Here is a 19,042-nt window from a genome sequence, read left to right on the forward strand (position 1 = left end):
TTATTTAACTGAGATTTCCAATTTTTCCACTGATTTAGTTTGTAAATATAAACACATTTAGAAGTTGGTGCCTGTAACCCACTTTAAAGAAGCTGGGACAGGGGCAAAATAAAAGTGAAAAGTTGATAGAATATTCAAGGTACAGTGTTTTGAAACATTCCACCATAAACATGTGAATTAACAACAATTGAGGGACTTGTGATGATAATCCACCAAAGGATCAGTCTGTGTTAACAATAATTGATTATGACTTGCTATTGTGTTCCTAACGTGATTTTGAATTGTCAGTCAGTTCCAAATTACCTTTTTTAATGCATAATTGCAAATAATTTAGGGTTTTCTCTATCTATCAAACATAATATTGTGAAAGGATTCAGGGAATCTGGAGAAATCTCGGAAAATCGGACAACAGCAACCATGAACTGTTGAGCAGCTGAAGTCTGATTATTCCATTACAACAATTAGTGTCCTCAGTTTCCAAACCATTAAAAAGTCTTATTAGTAAGAAAGCTGATGGAACACAGTGCTAAACATGCCTCTGTCCTAACTTCTTCTGAGTGTGTTGCATCAACTTTAAAATGTTTGTATATACAAAATACAATAAGCTTAATCAGTGAAAACATTGGAAATCTGTTTTAATCAACCGAATAAAGATTTAAGAGAATTAACATTACATCACAGATTCTTCTCTTTATTGCATTTAACAAAATGTCCCAACTTTTGTGGAAATCGGGTTTATTTTTGTTTACAAGACTATTTTAAAAGGTATTTACATGCTAATAAACATCCACAGTGAACAATGATATGCTAAAAACACCACTTTTCAGGTACAGAACACCCACTGCTTTGCTATATTGCTTCTGAAATATTAAGGACACATTATGTTTGCTATAAAAGATGACTGCCATCATGTGGAATTTAACACCTAAAGGCTCACTGGTGTCTAAGAATTTAAACAACAAAAAAGTTATTAAAGCCTGGTATAAATACTTAAACATGTTCTTGTTATTTGTGCTGCTAGGGTTTTTTATTTTGCCATCTGGCGTTGTGTTTATTCTATTTACACGATTTTTATGGGCCCTGCTAGAGAGAGGCACTTTAATTAAGGCTCCTTCGATTACTAAAAAGACCACAGTGCTAAACGTCAGCTAGTCATACTAATATAATGATGTCACCTCAAGAAGTACTAATAATGGAAATACATTCTTTACAGATTATTACTTATACAGTGTTCACTGCACTCATCATGTCTCCTGTGTTTTTCATGAGGACGTCTCATCTGTGAAGCTTTGGAACAGAAGAATGTGTGGAAACATGGCGATTCTGTGCCAGACACCACAAAGTCTGCTTCTAGCCTCAAGAGACATCTTACTAATGTTCATGGATTTCCTTAACACAAAATTAAATACATAACCATGCTAAGAGCGTAACTGGACTCAGTTTAATAGACTTTCCCCTTAGTGACTTTTTTTAAAATTATATTTGCATTTAAGTCACATAGTCCCTTATTTTATTCCCCTTTTCCATATTTCTTACTTTTTAGTATTCTATCCTGTTTTAATCCTTTATGGATCCCAATGGATCAACAGGCTGAAAATAGAGTATTAGATTTGAACATTTTCCAGACTTTGAACCAGAGACCTTTTAAAGGTTGCATTAAGAGATTTATCTTTTAAAAGGCATGGCGTTTGAAGTCTGTGAGGTGCAGATTGATATAGTTTTGCCCTAGGGTAAGGTGATGCATCAGGCCATGTGTATGTGTGTATGTACAAGCATGTGTGTAATGGACATGTGGGAGCAGGCCGACTCCTCTGCGCTCTGATTGTACTGACAGGTGGCTGTTTTGTTAGTTAGCCGGGTTCGGGCTTTGAATGCATTTGAAGTGTTGTCTCAGCTGTGATGGTGCCAACATTCTGCTGACTCAGTAGCCCCTCTCTGTCACACGAATGTTTGTTTTGTGAAGGCTGCCCACACTCACTGTCTTTTGTTTCTAGACTTATTATACAAGCTTTTTAATGCCCCTACTGCACTAAACCACAGTGAATTTAGGTTGAATTAGGTTGAAAGATATTGTACTGATATTGCTATAAATGACATTAGGATTCACATTGAGATTATTGTGGGCATTGCTAGTACTTACAGTCAAGCCGGAAAGTCAGAACACCCCTTTCACCTTCTCCACTTTGTTTCAGTTACAGACTCATTCAATAATAGATTGAGTTCTTTTTTGCCTCAAACATCTACAAACAATCTGCAATAATTATGAAGTGAAAACAGGGTTTAGAAAATATGCCATTTTATTATACTGACAAAAATCGTTTACTAGGGGTTACACATCTGTACACACCCTTAGCCTAATACTTGGTTGATGCACTTTTGGCAGCAATTACAGCTTCAAGCCGTCTTGGCGGAAAAAGCTACGAGCTTGGCACATGGGGAGCATTGGTACACAGCCATTTTCAGCTCCTTCCACAGATGTTTGATTGGATTCAGGTCTGGGCTCTGGCTGGGCCACTCAGGGACATTCACAGACTTTCTCCAAAGCCACTCCTTTGTTCTCTTGGCTGTGTGTTTCGGGTCGTTGTCATGTTGAAAGGTAAACCTTCGCCCCAGTCTGAGGTCCAGAGTGCTCTGGAGCAGGTTCTCTTCAAGGATCTCGGTGTACTTAGCAGCATTCATCTTTCCCTCTATCAGGACTAGTCATTCCGGTCCCACTGCTGAAAAACATCCCCACATCATAATGCTGCCACCGCCATGCTTCACTGTAGGGATGGTATTAGCCAGGTGATGAGCGATGCCTGGTTTCCTTCAGACGTGACTCTTGGTATTCAGGCCAAAAAGTTCAATTTTGGTGTCATCAGACCAGAGAATCTTGTTTCTCATGCTTTCCTCTAGGTGCTGTCATTTGCCTTCTACTAAGGAGTGGCTTCTGTTTGGCCACTCTACCATAAAGGCGTGATTTGTGGAGTGCTGCCTGGATGGTTGATTCTCTGATAGGTTCTCCCATCTTAATAAGGATACGCTGGAGCTCTGTCAGAGTGACCCTCAGGTTTCTGCTCACCTCCCTGGCCAAGGCCAGTCTTCCCCGATCGCTCAGTTTGGCTGGGCGGCCAGGTCTAGGAAGATTTTTGGTGGTTCCAAACTTCTTCCATTTACAAATGATGGTGGCCACTGTGCTCTTTGGGACCTGTAAAGCTGCAGCAATTTTTCTGTACCCTTCTCCAGATCTGTGCCTTGACACAGTCCTGTTTCTGAGGTCTGCAGATAATTCCTTTAACCCCATGGCTTGGAGTTTGCTCTGATATGCACTGTCAACTGTGGGACCTTATACAGTATAGGCAGGTGTTGGCAATCCCCAATCATCTCCAATCAGTTGAATTTACCACAGACGGCCTCCAATTGAAGAAACATCTCAAGCAGTATCAGTGAAAACAACTTTTGGGTGTCATATCAAAGGGTGTGCACACTTGATTTTTTTAATAAATTAGCACAAATGTCTAAAAACCTGCTTTCACTTTGTCATTGTGGACTATTTTGTGTAGAATTTTGTGACAAAAAATGAACTCAATCTATTATAGAATGAGTCTGTAACGTTATAAAACACAGAGGTGAAATGGGTGTGCAGACTTTTGGCTTGATTGTATATAACACCAACCTCTTAAATTAATTACATTTAATTCTTCTTCAGGGTGACACAGTAACTCGGTGGGTAGTGCTGTTGTCTCACAGCAAAAAAGGTCCTGAGTTTAATTCCCAGGTAGAGTGGTCCGGGGCCTTTCGGTGTGGACGGGGCCTAGGTCATTCCCCCCTCAGACATAGCCAATCATGTCTGTATGTAGATGCCCAAGCGGCTGGTAGCACCACTGGGGATTCAAACCCTAAATCCCTGTGGTAGTGGGCTAGCTTAATTTACCTCTGTGTGGCCTGAGCATCTTTGCAAATATCATGTATAGCATATATACCTTCAGGTAAAGTGAAATATTTTTTCTGTATCACTTAACTGAACTTTGTAATTTCTTGAGCTTGTTTTTTTTATTGTTTTTGATTGTTTATTTTTTTTATTAATCACACTCACACACAACACAATTAGCCTACAGAGCTAGAAGAGGCTAGGAGAGCTACACAGAGTAAACAGAACGGAAAATAATTACAACCCTCTCGGTGCAGCATTGAAATCATTTAATGAATTAGTTATGGACTAATTAAGGAGCTAGTGCTCATGAAACTTTATGGCTTGTTTAAACCAGGGTAGACAGGATGTTAAGAAGTTGCTTGCCGGATGTCACAGACTGTGGATTTCACTGGTGTAATAACTCCAAGATGTTCTTTTGTAAAGTGTGTCTTTATATTATGGACGTTCCAGATGTTTTCCCTGTTTATTTACATTCCTGTTTACTTTTCCATAGATGTGCTTTCTAAATGTTTCATTCATGCATGCCATGTTGTCCTTTTTTAAACCACATAAGCTAAAAATGTGTTTGTACATTAAATTTTTTAAGTTTAGGCTGCGTTTATTCTTTAATGGATCAACATTGATATACTGAATCTTTGATTTTTTTGTTGGCTTTCATGTAGCTGTTAAAAGTTTTATTTAGGGACTAATTGCTGAAATGGGCTTGTTTATTTAATGTCTCATGACGAGTAAACAATTTCGTTTCTAAAAGGCTACTTTTATATACAAATCCCAGACCAATTACTGCTAATATTTATTGGTGATCATTTACATTTGCAATCTTCGAATTCCACTCCTTCACTACATTTGTCATGAATAACATGCAGTGTAATGCAAACTTCACATAAAGACAGTTTGGAATAATTAGGCTTTTAGACACTGGAATGTATCACCTTCCATCACAGGACTGTGTAGATGTCTGGCTGGCCCAATAGCACCACTGAGTTTCAAACTTGGATCTCAGTGGTGGTGGCCTAGCGTTATAGACCACTGCACTACCTGAGCGGCCGCACAGTCTAGCCATGTTGTAAACATTTGTTTAGTGCAGTGAACAAAAGATAATGAGAATTTCTGAATGTATGACTGTTCCTTTCATTTTTTATAGTTTTAAATAGTTTTATTTTTTAACTTTATTCTTTGATTCATTTATGTGTACCCTGGGTCACAGTGGATCTGGAAACAATAGATACAAGTCAGGAATGCATCATGTAGCGTGCATCAATACATCACAATTTCAGGTGCACTCACACCTCAGGCAATTTTTATTCAGACAGTTCACATTTCCCGTGTGTTTTAGAAGTGGGGAAAAACCAGAGCATCTGGGAAAAACCTACATGGAAACAGGAAGTACATGAAAAAAACTTCTTACAGGCAGTGACTGAAAGCGAGAATCAAACCAAGGACCCAAACCAATATGTAATGTCATACACAAACCTTTCTGGTAACTACAGCAGCATTACTTTATGTGGATTTTAACTCTTGCCTGCACCTGCAGCTACCCACTTTTTTGGTCAAACTTAAAATTCCTGAGAAAAGCGTATGTGAACAGGGGCTCATAATTCATCCTCAAAGGATTGATAACACCTGAACAATGAGGAAACACAGGAGAATGTTTCTAATTACAGCAAATTTTAGGGAAGTGAGCTGCTTCTTACCACAGCTGCCCTCTGGTTAGTAGCCATAAAAGACTGTGGCTAGAAAACACATGTTTTAATTAAAGGAAAGGGAGGAAGGCAAACTGAAAGACAGTGTGGGAGTAAGCAATTAGTGCAGTGCAGACAAACATGTGGACATTGTGTGATTCATTTAAACTTTTCATATTTGAGCCTTTCATTAAGGGTACAGTGTAGCAGATATTTGCCTAAAATTTTATTTAATTTTTGAGGTGAATAACCACCTGCTAATTGAACACAGGTTAAAAAGCATTTGCAAATCATTATTCTCTTGTTGTAGTAACATTTTCCTTATTGCCTACTATTAATTCTTAATTGTCATAAACCTTGGTGCTCCTTTTCTATTATGATTGAGCTATCAGTTAGATTATTAGGATATTATTAGATGGATGGTAACTATAGCTACTAATAAGTTATCTAATTTATCGAATTTATTTGGTCCAAAACTAGCTAATATTTAGACTTCAGAAAATCTGTAAACCTCGAGTTTTACATATTAAATACTACACATTTAAAATACATTGAATGCATTAGGCTTAAGTAGGTGATATAGAATCAAATAACCATAGAACTGTGAATACTGGGCGATTACTTATAGCTGTTGTTAAATGTTCCTTTTTGTTAGATTCTGCTTTCTGTGTTTCTGTTGGAGATTAAAAACTAAGCCAAAAACTGCAAGAACATTTACAGAAAATAACATCTGCACATTTTCATGTTCTCCAGCTGATATACTGTATTATATTAACAATACCTCCCATCACTGTATGTTTTACCTTTATAAAATATTTCTTTTTGTCCACTGTTGCCGGGCGGCACGGTGGCTCAGTGGGTAGCATTGTCACCTCACAGCAAGAAGGTCCTGATCCCCAGGTGAGGTGGTCTAGGTCCTTTCTGTGTGGAGTTTGCATGTTCTCCCCGTGTCTGCGTGAGTTTCCTCTGGGAGCTCTGGTTCCCTCCCACAGTCCAAATACATGCAAGTGAGGTGAACTGGAGATACAAAATTATCCATGACTGTGTTTGACTAAACTTGTGAACTGATTAATCTTATGCAACCAGTAACTACCGTTTCTGTCATGAATGTAACCAAAGTGTGTAAAACATGATGTTAAAATCCTAATAAATATGTCTGCATTTACCTTTATACTTACTTTATACTCATATTACTTACTTTATATTCATATTATAGCGTGGAAGGGGAAGAAGCTTATAGTAACCCATTCAAATATCACAGAAATCAAAGTTTTAATGTTTCATGTCAACAAGGCTTTGGCCCTTTATTGAATACAAAACAATCTGCCTTACATAGCGAACTGCTTTTGTCCTGCTAGCATTCTAATTCAACATGGGACTAACATAATTGGCTAATCAAATGATGGAGGATGCAGCTGTTATCTCAAAGCCCTTCCCAACAACAATGATTCATGTAACGTTGTTAGCAGGAGGTAGGCAAAATACTTTTAAAAAATAACATTATTATACTGCATGCACTCTGTTTAAGGTCAGAGCATAAGCACCCTACTATGTATATAATTAAAATGATTAAACTGTTCAGTAGATTCTCATTTTCAATGGTAAATAGTTTTGTGGGTACAATTTAAATGAATAATAACTTTCTGGTTCCTGAGAAGGAATGTATCTCATGACAGGGTACAGGTTTCACCATACCTTTTGAGATAAACACTGGTGAATGCCCGCCAATGGCTTCACATTCTGCGGAGTTAGATTTTAGCCCATTACCACTGTCCTCCACACAACATCTCAGATGTTTGATATCCACAGATTAATTCACCTGTTTACCTGTTGCAATAAAATAAAATGACTGTTTTTAACCAAAAGCATTAATTAAACAGATTTAAACGACTTTTTCTGTTTGCAATCAATTGGTTAATCACTAACTATTTTAGTGTATCGGCAGCAAAGCTCAGCTCCCCTACTTTTACACCGTGTCTGTGTGTGGGCTGAGGTTTTTTAGGTAGGCTGCACTTTTGGCATGACATCTGTATTGGAAAAAGCCTGGCACATGTATTTTTAACACAAAAACATGCTGTTTTATTTTATTTAGTGAAAAAATGCTGCTGATGCAGAGACCTATTCATGGTGTAGTGAAAACCATAAACATTTAGGTTGATTTTAGAGGCTAGTTTTTGGCAGGCATGTTAGTGTTGGAACCTTACGTTTCCCCAGAGTCACTTTTAGAGCTGTGTTTGCCCTGGCAGTCTGTCTATCGTCTGTTTCTGCTGGGGTTTAAGCTGGCTGGAGAGAAAGTCAATGCCAGTAATCCAATGCAATGATTACTTAATAAACATTTGAGTTGCTGATGTGTGGTGATGAAAATCAAACAACATTTAGCTAGACTGCTTGCAAAGAGTCTAGTGTTTTGCACAGAATGCTGTTCTGCTTCTAGAGGAAATCCGGCCCTGTTTGTCCCGGTGGCATGTGTGTCTGTGTTCTTTCTTTCTGGGTATCTTTTGCGGCGACTCTTAATGGGCTCCACAAGTTTAAAGTTTGTAAACTGTCTGTTCAACAAGTCATGATTAGACACTCCTTTACCTAAAGCAAATTAACACTTGATAAGGCAGTTAAAGTAACTGGCACAGTCAATCATCTGTGCCTCCATTCCTCACGCTGGCCATTAGTGGCGTGGCAGGTGGGCATGATACTCTAGTACACACCCCCTGCTGTGTTCTACAGCAGATGGGCCAGTTACAGTAGCAAACTATTTATTTTAAGAGGTAACTAAATATGTTAATAAAGCTGGTATCTTAAAGCTCACATTAGTGTAGTTATTACACTAAAATAGTAAGCACTGTTCTAGCTCCATATGCAGAGTTTTAGTTTGTGATTTTAGTGCTTAATAGTTCCAGCTTTCATGATTTAAACAATACACATGCAAAGAAAAAGTTATTTTGTGCTCCGATTACAAGTGCAGAGCTGTTTTTCTTAATAATTATGTAATGGCACATGCACACTGAGGCTGGGTGAGGGTGACTAACAAATCACCAGTCTAAACTCTCTGTATCGCTTGTGTGTTGACAGACCTGTAGCAATGCTCTTACATTTACATTTATGACATTTAGCAGACACTTTATTTTAAAGCAATGTACAATTGGACTTACGTATACAAATCAAGTAACACTGGTCAACAGAGATTTTGTTTCTTGAACACTTGGGTGTGTCTTAGGTATTTTGAGCTGCTGATAACAAAAATCACCTCAAATTTTTCCTATCACGTACCATTTTATTGATTCATGCCTCAAGGCTGTCTTGTTATACAGTGACAATGTCTATCCTTCAGTACCTGTTGGTATGCTTTACACATGAAGGAAACATACCAGAACATGGAACTGTTGTTGAAACACATCAAGTACAGCAACTACAACTGAAACAGCTGGAGATTTAGAGTGGCACTGCTTCTTGGATTGCAGCTCAGATATACCAAGTATTGCTGCTTCATTTGCAATTGGGACAGTCATAAGAAGAATCATATTACACTAAAAATAACTGGCCAATTCATCAGAATTTGACCCCAGGGCAGAACAATATTGCACATAAACCACTTGTGGACCCAAAAAAAAAAGATATTCACTTCACTTAAAACTCGGGCTGATGAAAGATTTTATAAAGGCAACGAACAAATAAAAAGCAAGAAGAGTTCGCAAGAATAACTGATACCATGATTAGTGAAGGCATTTCTGTTGGTCCACAAATGCGACACATCATGAATGATCAGTTCAAAGAGCTGGTGGTGAGACCTGAGAAAATCACTTGGAAATCATTCCAGGATGTTGTTGAAAAATTCTTTTTTTGCAACTATCGAGCGCCAAACTTCATCAAGCTGGGTGACAACCTTCTTCAAGCTTACAAAGTGATGAAGTGCAACGTCACTGAAAATTCATTTCCTGCATTTCTTCCCTAATCTTGGTGCAGTAAGTGATGAGCATGGCGAATGCTTTCACCAAGACATTGCCACAATGGAAAAATGTTACCAAGGCCACTGGAATCCGTCAGTGCTGGCTGACTATTGCTGGACACTAATACGAGATGCACCAGATGTTGAGTAGAAACGAAAATCAGCAGCAAAACACTTTTATCTCAGTTGAACTAATGACACGTATAAGATTTAAATGTGTTATAATCAGTAAAGTTAATCTCATGTTTCTCAAAATGTCTATGTGATACAGACAATCAGAAACTACATTTGTGTTCAGATCAAATGGGTCTGTCACAATCACCAAAAAAATTCAAGGTAACAGAACTTTGGCAAAAAATTGTTGTCCAGTGTAATCGATGATTAAGGGCCTTGCTTAAGGGCCCAACAATGGTAACCAGATGTGGAGCTTCAACCAACAACCTTCCGGTTACTAGTTCAATAACTTAATGACTGAACTATCACTGCCCAGTCTAACTGTTGGAGATTATAGTATTCAATAAATTCTTGTCAGTTGTTGACTAACCAGTTGCTCTACATCCCTAAATATAACATTTCATAATGTTGCAGTTCTATACACTGTAGCATGTAATGTCTATTTTTAATCATGTAAACTGTCTGGCTGTTTGTCTAGATGTATGATTTAGATGTTTTGTAGTTAATCAATTTGTCAGTTTGTTCATTCATCCATTCATTGTCTGTTTAACCACCACTTTATCTTGGTCAGTGTCATGGTGGGTGCAATTCACTGAACGAGAGGTAGGAAACACCCTGGACAGGTCACCACTCTATCACAGGGCAAACACACACAGTTACACCCAGTGCAATGTAGTAGCTCCAGTTAACCTTACTGCGTGTCCTTGGACTGTGGGAGGAAACCGAAGTAACCCCAAACCCACGCAGACATGAAGATAACATGCAAACTCCACACTAAAATCGAACCCAGAACCTTCTTGCCGTCAGGTGACAGTGCTACCTACCAAGCCACTGTGCTGTCCGGGTTTGTTCATATCAATGATAATGTTCCTGTGTTTACTTTTTGATATCATTTCCCCAATTTCCCCAAACTTGGGGAACCTTGTTCCTCAAGTTTGTCATGCTTTGTGCTGCCTTTTCACCCTACTTTCTGCTTCCTGTTACTATAGTATGAACAGGCCAATAAATCTTTCACTTAGTCATGTTCATCATTTGCTTTCTCTCTCTCATGATCTGTCTTTCTTTTCTATATCAATTTTCCTTAAGGTGATGAGGCCTTTAGCCCCCGCCTCCCCCAAAAAGCCTTGCAAGGAAGATCTACAGACCCAGGGGTAATGGACAGCGGCCCTCTGCCAGTGCAGCCATATCCCACAGAAGATGTGTTAAGAGTGGGTTTGACAAGAGGAGTGTCTCTTTCCCTCCCGTCCTCTCCCATGCTACCCCTACGACAACCCTACATGCTGCCGTTTAGACCCAGCACCAAGTCCACAGGTACTTTACAAATTACATTCATTTTGTCCCCTGCTAGAAAGAAAAGCAGCTTTTATGTTTACTTCCTATTTTAAAACATAGTTTGGAACTTCACATGACCAGTAAAAGATTTCATTATTTTGAGAACCAAGTGCTCATTTGCGCTCCGTGAGGATACACAGGTGTAGAGTGCCACCTGTTGGGCATACTTATAACTTCATCTTTTCTTAGTGTTTCAGCCTGTCCATACTAATAGTTTTTATATAAGTCATATATTAGATTAGATTAGATTCTTAAAAATCATCAGTAATTAAACAAATAGATAAATAGTTACTTCCAGCACTTTCTTCAGTTTTAGTGCTTTTGTTTTGTTCTACTATGCACAAAGTATAACTTTGCCAGTTTATCTAGTGCACTATGATTTAATTTCTTTTTCACATTTTTCCACTTTTGCCAATCTATTTGTATTTAATTACCTAATCACATTTTTCTACTTTTACTGCTGCTGACCTCCACTCCTGACCGAGGAGAGAACGTGTGCTGCAGCCCGCCATTTCTTTCTACCTGCATGAGGCAAGGTTATATGGAGATTCGTATCGCACATAAGGAGTAATGGACCAATCTCCAGTATCCCTTGTCTCTGTTCAGACACCTTTGACCAGCCAGCAGAGGTCTTTACTGCAGCAGATATGAGGAGTCTCCTTCAGCAGTGCCACCCCTAAGACAGCTTGTCACTGTCCGTATAGGCAACCAGCCTGTCACTAGCAGAGCCAAGATTCAATTTTACCAGTTCAGGATGTCATCTCTGGTGTACTAGAGGGTTTTACCAATGTGCCACTCAAGTGCCCTGGTTTTTGTTCTAACAATGCAGTGTAAATTGTGGGCCCTTATAGACCCAGGTTTGTGCCCTGCCAGACAAGGTCCATTCAGTTTAAATTGCAACAGGGAAGTTCTAAGAAGGTTAACATCATAGAATAATAACAAACAGGATGCACCTGACCTCAATTTGGAGTGTCACAGCAAAGGGTCTGAATACTTTTGTAAGAGATTTCAGTTAGATTTTTAATTATTTAAAAAAAAAATCTTTTTACTTGGTCATTATGGGTGATTGAATGTAGCTTGATGAATAAAAATGGCAATTATATCCGTTCAAAATGAAACACAATTCTATAAAATGTCAAGGGGTCTGAATACTTTCTGAATGCACTGTGTGACAACATAGACTCTGGACTGATAAACAGTGATGAGCTAAACATAAATGTGGCTGTACCACATTTCAAAAAATGCTTGTGTGGCACAGCGGTCTATTATTCTAGCCCATTACCGCAGACATCCGGGTTTAAATCTTGCGCCCAGTGTTCCCAGATCTGCCATAACCCTGACCACAAATAAAGTGGTTAATGAATAAATACACAAAACAGCTTATGCTGCCATTCAGAATTTTGGCTATATCGCCCAGCCAAAGTCAAACTGTGCTGCTATTTTTAAGCACTGTGACATTTACTGCTGCCTGAGATGCCTGCATTTATTATGACACAACTAAAGGTTTTTAGAAAGCTTTCAACAGCCTAAGCCAGGCTTAAAGCAAATCTAGTATTGTCTGTACTTTGTGGTTTTTACAGGTGGCACTACAGACTTCTTACGTACAGCAAAAGACTAATGTGGGGCTGTCAGATTGTTCACTTGTCTAAAACTGTGATAACAAGTGCTTTTTTTCTTCTTCTTCTAAAAAGAAGAAGACATTCCAGCTCTCCTGATATACTGTGAATTGTTTTTACAGGCGTATGTGTATGTTTATGCTTCAAAGACATTCTGACTTTGAAGAGACTAGTTATGAAGTATACAATACACATAAATGCTGATGAATAGGTTGGATCAGCCGGCAGTGTGAGTTGAAGAAATGCATGAGAGGTTGGGAAAAGGACAACGCCAGCATGAGGAACTATTTAGAGTGCTTACATTAATTACAGCCACATGATCATAGTTGCCTCAAACAAACTGAAATCTGCTCGTAAGCACAGAACAACCACTTGTGAGCATAAAGGAAAGTTCTTACACACACACACTTTCATGCACCCACATTGTCCAGAGATTTTGATCACCCACCTTTAAATCCCATCTGGAAAGACTTAGCCCAGCAAGCTGCCGCTTTGCCTCTCTCTCTCTCTTTTGCTCTCTATCTTTCTAAACTCCTCCCTTTCTCCTCTCATCTGTCCTCTTCTTCTCTGCCCTCTCCAGTTATTCTGTATGTGTATCTGTGCTTTTGCAGGTTCTGTCAGAAAGCCTAAGTATGTCGACAGTCCTCACGTTCCTCTGGATGCACTCAGCTGGAGCCTGAGGAGAAAGGAGCACAACGGTGAGTCTTCATCTAACACTTTTCTTATGATAGAGTGGACCATTTCCTCTTTTTAACAATCATATTTGTGATTAAATTAGAATGTATCTCTGCTTCTGTGTTTGTTTTTTGTTTGTGTAATTGTGGTAAGTTTGCCGTTTTTAGGTTACTGCCTACAGAGTTAGTATTCTGTACAGAGGGATGCTGATGTCTCAGAGGGTGTGGTATTTGATTGTTAGACACTTTAGAGAAAACCTTGTTGATGACTTTGCTCAGCCTACATAAAAAGTCAATTTGTATTGACTTCTTTCAGAAGTTTCACATGTTCTCTGTGTGCTCATGTGGGTTACCTCCATGTATTCTGGTTGCTTTGTACCTCCATGTATTCTGGTTGCAGAACATTTTATATTTCATTTCATTCACCTCTTTATTCGGGTCAGGTGTATTTCGGCTTTCCCAGAATCACTGGGCCTAATCCTGTAACACACCCTTTACAGGAAGTCAATCCATTGTGGTGCCTAGGCCACCTCCACAGACATAGCAATAAAGTCTTAATGTTATTTTACATCTTTAAAAGTTTTTTTAAAAGAGGCATTTGAGGAGTTGGTATTTTGTTACTAGGGCTAAACGTAATATTTAGTCAATTTATAAATTGATATAATAAATAAATGTATATACAGTGTATCACAAAAGTGAGTACACCCCTCACATTTCTGCAGATATTTAAGTATATCTTTTCATGGGACAACACTGACAAAATGACACTTTGACACAATGAAAAGTAGTCTGTGTGCAGCTTATATAACAGTGTAAATTTATTCTTCCCTCAAAATAACTCAATATACAGCCATTAATGTCTAAACCACCGGCAACAAAAGTGAGTACACCCCTTAGTGAAAGTTCCTGAAGTGTCAATATTTTGTGTGGCCACCATTATTTCCCAAAACTGCCTTAACTCTCCTGGGCATGGAGTTTACCAGAGCTTCACAGGTTGCCACTGGAATGCTTTTCCACTCCTCCATGACGACATCACGGAGCTGGCGGATATTCAAGACTTTGCGCTCCTCCACCTTCCGCTTGAGGATGCCCCAAAGATGTTCTATTGGGTTTAGGTCTGGAGACATGCTTGGCCAGTCCATCACCTTTACGCTCAGCCTCTTCAATAAAGCAGTGGTCGTCTTAGAGGTGTGTTTGGGGTCATTATCATGCTGGAACACTGCCCTGCGACCCAGTTTCCGGAGGGAGGGGATCATGCTCTGCTTCAGTATTTCACAGTACATATTGGAGTTCATGTGTCCCTCAATGAAATGTAACTCCTCAACACCTGCTGCACTCATGCAGCCCCAGACCATGGCATTCCCACCACCATGCTTGACTGTAGGCATGACACACTTATCTTTGTACTCCTCACCTGATTGCCGCCACACATGCTTGAGACCATCTGAACCAAACAAATTAATCTTGGTCTCATCAGACCATAGGACATGGTTCCAGTAATCCATGTCCTTTGTTGACATGTCTTCAGCAAACTGTTTGCGGGCTTTCTTGTGTAGAGACTTCAGAAGAGGCTTCCTTCTGGGGTGACAGCCATGCAGACCAATTTGATGTAGTGTGCGGCGTATGGTCTGAGCACTGACAGGCTGACCCCCCACCTTTTCAATCTCTGCAGCAATGCTGACAGCACTCCTGCGCCTATCTTTCAAAGACAGCAGTTGGATGTGACGCTGAGCACGTGCACTCAGCTTCTTTGGACGACCAACGCGAGGTCTGTTCTGAGTGGACCCTGCTCTTTTAAAACGCTGGATGATCTTGGCCACTGTGCTGCAGCTCAGTTTCAGGGTGTTGGCAATCTTCTTGTAGCCTTGGCCATCTTCATGTAGCGCAACAATTCGTCTTTTAAGATCCTCAGAGAGTTCTTTGCCATGAGGTGCCATGTTGGAACTTTCAGTGACCAGTATGAGAGAGTGTGAGAGCTGTACTACTAAATTGAACACACCTGCTCCCTATGCACACCTGAGACCTAGTAACACTAACAAATCACATGACATTTTGGAGGGAAAATGACAAGCAGTGCTCAATTTGGACATTTAGGGGTGTAGTCTCTTAGGGGTGTACTCACTTTTGTTGCCGGTGGTTTAGACATTAATGGCTGTATATTGAGTTATTTTGAGGGAAGAATAAATTTACACTGTTATATAAGCTGCACACAGACTACTTTTCATTGTGTCAAAGTGTCATTTTGTCAGTGTTGTCCCATAAAAAGATATACTTAAATATCTGCAGAAATGTGAGGGGTGTACTCACTTTTGTGATACACTGTAGGCTTAAATCTGCTGTGAAGTTAAGATGTGTTTTTAAGATAGTGAAAAGTTGGGTTTTCAGTCAGAACTTAAGAAAAGCAAGATACACAGCTGTACAGACGGGGAAGGTTTATTCCACCACCTGGGTGCTAGTACAGAGAAGAGCCTTGCTGCTTGTCTTAAATAAAAAGAAGATAGACAGTGCTTGAATACTCAGACAGAGAGAAACAGAGAGACAGGCAGAGAGACAGAGAGAGAAACAGACAGACAGAAAAATAAACAGACAGGCACAGACAGACCGGAAGGCAGGCAGTCAGAGAGAGACAGACAGACAGACAGAGACACAGACAGAGATACAGACAGACACAGCTTACATGCATCAAATGAATGTATGCAACACACACACACAGTAAAGCTGACTCTTATGTGTTGTATAGGCTGGCATGAATAGACTGTGTTCAATGGGACAGATGTGTAGACTGATACAGATACTGTATCTGTTCAGGCTGGTGCTTCTTAGACTGACAAATGTTTTACATTTACACTTACATTTACACTTACATTTACATTTACAAGGTTGTTTCATTTCGATTTGTTCAAAGTAAACACACTTTTTCAGCCATATTTTGATTTAGATTTTTTCCATTTTTTATATTTTATCACAACGGATGGCACTGTTATTTATAAATATGATCCAACATAGGTAAATAGTAAATGTTAACCAAATATGCTGTCTTTATTGCTTGTAAACATCTTAAAGTAAACATCTGATATTTTGTATGTTAAATGTTATGGCTGTATTGATTTAAAAACACAATAATGCGGTGGGTCCACCAGACCCGCAAGCATTGGCCGAGTAACAAAACTATGAACGCCACACAAGGGTTAACTGACAAAATCAGCTGTCTGATTGTCTTCTTCACGATGTGTTATACATTTTCAGTAGGAGACAGATCTGGACTGCTGACAAGTTAGTTAAGCACATGCTCTATGTCTCTACAAAGTCACGCTGGTGTAGCATGTGCAGAATGAGGCCTGGCACCGTTTTGCTGAAATTACCACAAACTTCTGGGGAAAAGACACCGCCTTAATGGCAGCATATATCTCTAAAATCCCAACACACTGTCTAAATTCTTAGATATCTAAAATGCTGTCTACCACGGTGCCTTATTTCTAAGCTATACAATGACTGAATGACGAGGGGGCATCCAATGCTTTCTTAGCAGGGAAGGCAATCCCAGCATTCAGTGCAGCAAGATGTTGCTCACAAAAAATTACAAACATGGCGAACAAATGCAGAGCAACAAACGTTCTTTTCAAATGTAAATAAATTCTCACTGATTTTTTTATTTGTATAAGTGTGTCATTTATTTGTACATTTGGCTTGTCAGTGACAATTCATCTGTTTTCAGTACACTGAGGTAGATGTTAACTGGCATGTTAGCGGGCTGTGCCACCTCAGCCCATTAGTTTGAATGGCCTGAAGCTAACTGTGTCAGCTAAGTTAGCGAAAATTGTGGTGATGTAATCTCCGTAATCGCTGTCTGTTGTGTGTCTAAATAATTTATAATATAATAATAATAATACATTTTATTTATATAGCGCTTTCCAGGATGCTCAAAGACACTTTACATTTTCGTAAAAAGCAAATAATCATAAAAACAACACAAACCATACAAATCGTAGTACAAAATTCACACACCACATTAATCAGCATCAAGATAATAATTAAAACATACTAGGAGGAAGAAGAGAAAACAGCATTAAGACATTTCATCAGAACATATAAGCAAGAATATGAGAGGTAAAGATAGAAGTGGGGGAGAGTAGAAAAACAAACAGCACTAAAACATAATCAAAAAGAACAAAAAAATGTAAAAATAAGTTAAATGCAGCTCTAAACAGGTGGATTTTGAGAAGTGACTTAATGTCAGTGACATTAATCTGCCTTATAAGTCGATGTCTTATTAGAATGCTCTCTACTTTGGCAGATGCTTAGGTAGGCTGTAGGAAGCAAGGCAGCTGACTAGGTTTTCAGACAAGACCCCCTGTGTGAACTTGCACACAACACTGGGATGGCTTCAGGGCAAGTGAATGTCCTTGAATGACCCAGCCAAAGCCCAAACTGAAACCCCATCAATCTGTGTAGACACCTAACGATGGCAACACATACACTTGCCATTCAGTGGGAGCTTGAGAAGACCTGGTGTGAAGCATAGGATAAACTGCCTAAAGGTTTGTGGAGATGTATCTAAGCATATTTGCAGCTGTAATTGATGCCACAGTGACTACTGAATGGGTCTGAATGAAGGGTCTGAATACTTTTGTTAATGAGAGATTTTATTGTTTTTTTCTATTTATTTATGCATTTTTATTTTCTCCCTTTTTTTCCTGATTTAGTGTAGTCATTTTGTCCTCCGCTGCTGTGGATCCATGATTGCATTAGAGGAGGATATATTGCTGCTCACGTGCCCTCTGACGCATGCGCAGTCCTAGTGGACCTCTTCTTAACGCCCGTACTTCTGCACAGACAAAAGGATCTATCTGCTAATCAGGGTCCTTTCACAGCATTTAAAGATCCCACCCACTTAGTCCGGTTATTTCCCCACCCAGCAGACACGCTAGCCAATTTGTGTCTGCTGCAGGCGCTGCAAATTGTGCCTGCTAGATGGTGCCCGGCCGACCGGTAGCAGAGCCGAGATTCAAACCAGAATCTCTGCGCTGCTGTCCTAGCGGAATATCCCACTGTGCCACCTGGACGTCTATTTTTTTATTTTTTATTTATCTTAGTACCTTATTGCTGTGTGACACTCACTATAGAGACTATTCGCTACGCCTTTTATAAGGGTTCATATGGCCATAAGCCATATCAATGCCCTTTAACTGTTTACTGATATGATCCTCTTTTTCTGTCAGTGGTCCTTTTCTTACATTCAAATGTGCTTACTTGACTAATGCACTACACAGTCCAGCTTGTTTTGGTGTGCTTCAGGGAAACAAAGAAGATGCTTCATAATAATTAAGTAGATCTTTGAAATGTCTTAGAAATCCTTAGGGATACAGCTGTGCAAATAAACGACCACACTCACACAATCACATGCACACAATTACACAACACACATACTAATAAACACTGATCATATTGTTCCTCTTTGTTATCGCTAACTTTATGATGAGATTTGCTCTCTGTCTTCACTGCAATAATATCTGTCTACAGAGCTGTGTGGGAGTGTCTGTCATTTTTAACCAGATCTGGGGGGAGGGGGTTTATGGGGGGCATGGGAGCTAGGATTTAAGAGTCAAGGTTTGCTACTACTGTGCACATACAGGCTCTTATCCATCTACATTTTCTTTAAAGCTCCAGCCAATGTTGATTTTGGACAGTTGCTTTTAAATCAATTATACCAT

The 19,042-nt window shown here is 39.3% G+C and overlaps 1 protein-coding gene across 1 annotated transcript in view; it reads left to right on the plus strand.

Moving 5' to 3' along the window:
* Positions 1-19,042, plus strand: part of tanc1a (tetratricopeptide repeat, ankyrin repeat and coiled-coil containing 1a) — an 88,069-nt gene that overhangs the window by 12,994 nt on the left and 56,033 nt on the right. The window contains exons 3-4 of the mRNA XM_062997703.1: positions 10,796-11,020; positions 13,269-13,355. Coding sequence (XP_062853773.1) covers positions 10,796-11,020; positions 13,269-13,355 — 312 coding nt within the window. The remainder of the gene's footprint in view (positions 1-10,795; positions 11,021-13,268; positions 13,356-19,042) is intronic.

Source organism: Trichomycterus rosablanca, chromosome 6, assembly GCF_030014385.1.
Source record: "Trichomycterus rosablanca isolate fTriRos1 chromosome 6, fTriRos1.hap1, whole genome shotgun sequence".
In the NCBI taxonomy this organism is placed as follows: domain Eukaryota; kingdom Metazoa; phylum Chordata; class Actinopteri; order Siluriformes; family Trichomycteridae; genus Trichomycterus; species Trichomycterus rosablanca.